The 5,623-nt window shown below is 37.0% G+C and overlaps 1 protein-coding gene across 1 annotated transcript; it reads right to left on the bottom strand.

Annotated features, from left to right (window-relative positions):
- Positions 1-489: 489 nt before the first annotated feature.
- LOC103521249 lies at positions 490-5,479 on the bottom strand. The gene is made up of 2 exons (XM_008486355.2): positions 4,796-5,479; positions 490-4,237 (listed from the first exon to the last, which is right to left on the bottom strand). Exons 1-2 carry the CDS (start codon positions 5,358-5,360, stop codon positions 3,381-3,383), a joined length of 1,422 nt encoding a protein of 473 aa, XP_008484577.2. The 5' UTR covers positions 5,361-5,479; the 3' UTR covers positions 490-3,380.
- Between the last annotated feature and the right edge of the window lie 144 nt (positions 5,480-5,623).

The following is a 5,623-nucleotide window of genomic DNA, read 5'->3' as shown; positions in this document are numbered from 1 at the left end:
AGGATTCTCCTATCCGGAGCTCTTCCACCCAACCACCCAATCACTTAATAATTTATGACAAAGGTCATTACAAATATGACAAAGATATTGGCAATGAAAATGAATGTACAAAATGTGGAAAGAGCGGGGTAAAATAAAGAAATAAAAAAAGTAAAATATACAGTGAATTAAAGTGAACAAATGTATTTTCATGAAGTGGCAATTTTACAAATTATAATAACAGACAGTAATGAAGTAAATTCACAATGAGTAATGACTTATACAAAAACCGGATGTAACCCTAAATACTAAATACTATGGGGGAGGCAGATTCAATATTAGGGTGAGGTCCTGGCATTCCTGTTGCATTGAGAGCTGGTCTTCATAGACCAGGTTCTAATGCGAGGTCCTGGCATTCCTATTGCATTGAGAGCTGGTCTTCATAGACCAGGTTCTAATGCAACAGGAATGCCAGGACCTCACCCTAATAATGCACCAGTCATGCAACGACCTGCTCATCGTACATTAGGATCCACCTTCTCCCCAACAATCTGCCTCCCCCATAGTAATTAGGGCAGAGGCGAGTACATTATTGTTATAATTATTATTATGTTTCAATAGGTTCTCCCTCACTCACTCCGGTTCTCCCTCACTCACTCCCTCACTCACTCAAACTCTAGCCAAAAATAGACCCTAACAAGGCCAAGGTAACCTCCGTAACCTAGAGTTTAAACCTTTCGTCATAATATTTCCTTCATATGGTGAGGTGTAGAGATACATCAACTTTATAGGTTACCTTAGCTTTGTTAGTGTAAATTTTTGACTTCCATAAACTAGGGTATTATGGAGTTATCTATTCATCTATTCTATGTACATTAAAGTTCATTCTAAAGTTACCCGCACAGTGACATAGTTCTTTTCTTGAACTTTATTAATTGTGTGTGTTAAAACTGGGTGATAGAGATCTTCGATACGAGTGAGCAAGGGATCGTTTGAGTAATGGACTTCATACGCGAAATAGTGAGGGTCGAACATTTCGGTGTGTAAACGGTGTGAATAAAATAAAATTTTGTCGGTATTTTTTTCGACAAATATCTTGGAAATTTGAGCAAACATTGGAGTTTGAAGAGAATCAGAGTTTATGTCAATGAGAATTATTGAAGCCTCTGAAAAATGCACGCCATTAGCTTTAACCCACCTGACAAAAGAAAGGTTTTGTACAAACTCAGGTGACATTTGAAATGTTCTTTCAACGTCAGATTGTAGTTCAGAACAAAGATCAAATTTCTTACCAAATTTAACAAATGTAAAAGGTACCGGGTCAGAGAATAGTCCATTCAAAGAGAGTTGATTTCTAAGTGCAATTGTTTTACAAATGTTGATCTTATTGTATGAGGATCGAGCAGAGGTTTTCATAAATTTATGTTTTGCCTCAAACCTAAAAGTCCATATTTGTGTCAACGGACCAAACTTTAGGAACATGGTAGGGTAATGTGTTAAAAAATGAAACTTAGGAGGAATACTTGTTTTCCCTGAAAGGCTCTTGTATGTACAACAAAGGTCTTCTATGATATCTGCAAGGTAACACATATTTTCTTTAAAAACTCTGTGGGCCAAAAGTAATTGCAAAACCTTTCTCAGAGTAAGAAACAAATCCCAAACGGGATCTTCTATGGGTACGTATTGACCAACAAGTAAGGCAAAGTAGCGAACTAGAGTGAGCATTTCTGAAGCAGAAGTTCGTATTTTTATTTTACCGTTTTCAAACACAAACGCATTTGTGGGCCTAGCCGAGTTATCAGGGCCGTAATTAAATGCCTTGACTCTTTCTTGCAATATATTAAAAGTACAGACGCGGGTGGTTTGAACCAAATAGTGAACAACAAATTGCATTACATACCTACAACAACCTTCCAAGTAATCGTGCATCAAATCTAAACTCCCTTTACTAATGAAATCAAAACCCTTTAGGGCGGACCAAACACAAGGTTCTTTGATACCAGTCAAATTAACATCCATTTTGGCTGAAACTTGCTCTAAGTAACTATCTGAGTTACGAAGTAAACTTGTATTTTCTCGGAACACAGATTGTCTCTCTTCTTTACTTGCATGACATATTCGACAACAAAAAGCTGCGTTAAATGATTCTACAAAGCCAAAAATACCATTTAATCCTAAATTATCCCCTGTAAAACAAGCAACCCTGAATTTTAAAATCAGCTCACTATTGTCATACTCCACTCTAATGCCATTGTCATGTAAGTCATTCAGTTGCTCAATTGCGGCATGGAACATAACTTTGTTCCCAAAAGTAACACGATCATCTGCATGAAATAATGACAGCAACAGAATGTTTGACAGAAGAGAAAAGTATTTTCGAGGCAAACATGGCAACGATACATACAATCCACCAAGTTTTTGTATTATGTTATGACTACCCAGTGGGTTATTTGTTTCAAAGTCATCAAAGTAAAGAATTATTGGCAAAATAAGGACCCCTGGTTCATACGGTTCGACATCATGCAACCACACTGATCCCTGACAAATATTTTCCATTGGATTATCTGACCTGCTTAAAAAATTCAAGTATTCCATTGTGTCGCAGAGAACATTTGGCATGTTAAAGAAATGGGTGAGCACATTTTTTAAAGGAATTATTTGAGCAGTACACTCAACAAGATTTTGCACTGTTTTCCCATTGATGTGCTTATATTCTGTTCTTGATCCTACTTTCACTTCAATGGAAGGTACGAACTTCCCTAACTCTTGGAATTTTCGAAAACGTTTGTGTTCAGAATTTAAAGATTGGATAACATTACTACAACTTGAACTAATAGAAGAAAAGGGCACTGAGCGGTCCACTACACACGACTGAATAATACTATTATATTGATCAAAAAAATTTTGAAACTCTAAAGTGATATATTGAACCGCACTACGAGTCACTTGAGGATTTTTATAAAGATTGCAATACATTGACAACAACGACTTTTCAAATGAAGATGTCATATTTTCAGTTAGAATGTTCAGTTCTTCACTAGCATCAATGATGGCGTCACTGACACCAGCACTGGGAATACTAACACCAACACTGAGATCGGAACAAGTTAAATTGTCATTTATGATTAAGTCATGTTTATCATTAATATGCCTTTTCAAAGAAGAGGCCGACAAAAAATTAAGCGAACAATTGCCTTGTCCACAAGCAAAAGGTTGATTACTTTTGCAAGCATGTTTACAAGTGAATCGAATGTGATCTATCAAATACTTGAGAGTTCCAAAACTTTTTAAGCAATGTTTACAGTAGAACATTGTGAATTAGGTTACGAAAGAACTATTCAATTTAGAAACCAGGAAAAAACCTTTTTTTTAAATCAGTGTATGTATTGCGACCTAGACAGTTACGACAAATTTAACAAATCTAGAAGTACTGAAACTGGTTTGGTTACACGGTCATAGGCAGTAGACATTTTGTAAACTCCTTTTTGGATAAACATCCATACATCGTAAGACTCTTCTGGGTAGCAAGTATTAGTAGCAATGAAAATTTTAAATAATACGTCTACAGCCTCTACAAGACTTCGCAGTTCGTATTTTGTATTGTTTATAACAATAACTGCCTTTGTAACATTCAACAAATCTGATCCTACGGTTATGATGTATGGCTGCAAAGTATGGGCCCCAAATTGGGAATATTTTTCCTGGCGACTTAAAATAGTTGTCCCAATATCTTCTTCAGAACTAATGTGGGTAATAAAACTATCTCTTCTTTCTTCTCTGGTAAATGTATGTACTTTGCTTTTCTTTGTCTTCCTACTAGAAGGGGCAATGTTCATAACATACGGTAAGGTACAGATAGCAATTACAGATTTGACTCTTGAGGACGTTATATTTACTTTTGAAGGGTCCAAAAGAGCTAGAACTTCAGAAAGGCCTTTTTGGACTTCTGTTACTTTGGAAGTGTCTTTTCTTTTTTTTGCCTCTTCTAGTAAACCGTCAGACAAGAGAACAATATTTGTTGCAAAAAAATGTTCCTTCTCAGGATGAAGGAAGTTAAAGTCAATGCATAAAAGTTCGTACCCGTTCACTTGCTTTAGTGCAGGAAATTGATTGAAGTAGTCATGGAGTAAGAGTGGAGAGTCTGTTGAGGTTATGATTCCCATCCGATTAGCCGAGGTTTCCTTCCATTTTGCTACAACAGTGGTCCATGGGTCTGTACCTGAATTGAGCCAGACCAGTGCTTCATTTGTGTTCAGCTCTGGAAGCAGATTTTAAAAACAAAAGTTATAGTTGTACATCAGTATCTTTGTCATGTTGAATTGACATGTTTCCTTAATAAACTTTGTAGGTACATACTAGGTAAAAGGACGGTCACCCATTTTAAAACTAACCTAGCTCGGCATGGCTTAACATTAGTGACTTCAGAATATCGTAGAAAGAAGCGCCTTTACACAATGGACATGTGTGCCAAGTTTAGTTGACATTGGTCAAACGGTGAAAATAAATAAAATAAGCGTATGGCATATTTGTCTGGGATGTCGGTTAGATTTCGGACGCCAGAGTTGATATTTTTATTTGGTTTAACGTTCATTACGAGATGGGGGTTTTGCCCTCCAGGCATTGGCCTACCTTACCAACTACTCATATTAACCTCATGCAGCCTGAGGGGGGCCGGGAAAAGCCAGCATCACAAAAGGCACAAACAGACAGACAGAAGGACAGACAGCTCTATTTTATTTATTGGAAGTAAAAAAAAAAAAAAAACCTTGAATGTTAATAAGAAAGATTTGAAACTGAAAACAAGAAGTATACTAACCTTCAAATTCTTGTAGGTTCAATGGGCGGGGCTCCACAGGTGACCGGCTCCGTTCTGATGGAGTGGGAGTTGAGCGGGACCTTTTCCGTCGAAGGTTGTCCCTGACAAGTACCCTGACTTTTTGGGTGTATGAGTCAACCAGGTGACCTACGTTTACTTTCAAGAACCTAGTTTTTGAAGAATTTTCCCTAAGTTGAGTGCTAAAGTAAGCTGATGAAGATTCATGAGGAAGTACTGAAGGAATTTGTAACGCTAAAGCAGCAAAATCTACATGCCCTAAAGAGGCCTCAGGGTTTTCAGCTAAGATATGAGAAATTATTATTCTGGAAATTAACTTTTTTTCAGATACATTTGTCAACCGCCCCCTGGTTTCATTTCTCTGGAGAACTTCTTTGCCTTCGACACTGGCTAGTAAAATTTTTTTAACGTAGTCCCTAGGTAATTTATTATTCTTGGTGAAGAATCCACTAGTAGAAGGAGAATCACTAACAGAAGCAGTGGGAGACTGACTAATATTTGATGTGGTTGGTGAAGTGAATGTTGCCGAACTAGGCCCTGCTACCATATGAGAAGGGCCTGCCCTATTCTGCTGTTCCTCCACTGATTGCAGAGTTATTAGGTTTCCTTCCCCTTGACTGTCATTCGAGGCCGTCTGTAAGAAGAAAAACAAAAAACAGTACTTGTTAGATACATGATGTTTAACATTTAGAAGCTTGAATACATTGTCAACGGAAATCATTTTTTTTTTTTTTTTTTTTTTTTTTTTTTTTTTTTTTTTTTTTTTTTTTAACCACCCCCTCTCTAATTTTGATGTGGTGGGGTGGTGGT

Source organism: Diaphorina citri, unplaced genomic scaffold (assembly GCF_000475195.1).
Source record: "Diaphorina citri unplaced genomic scaffold, Diaci psyllid genome assembly version 1.1 scaffold4846, whole genome shotgun sequence".
Taxonomy (NCBI): Eukaryota; Metazoa; Arthropoda; class Insecta; order Hemiptera; family Psyllidae; genus Diaphorina; species Diaphorina citri.
Note: the sequence above shows the minus strand (reverse complement) of the source record. Positions and strands in the feature narration are given on the sequence as shown.

Bases quoted from the DNA above. Each gene is read 5' to 3' on its own strand.
- LOC103521249 (XM_008486355.2), bottom strand. From the start codon at position 5,360: ATGGTAGCAGGGCCTAGTTCGGCAACATTCACTTCACCAACCACATCA. The intron at 4,238-4,795 runs GTTAGTATACTT...ATCTGCTTCCAG, and splicing joins GAACCTACAAGAATTTGAAG to AGCTGAACACAAATGAAGCA.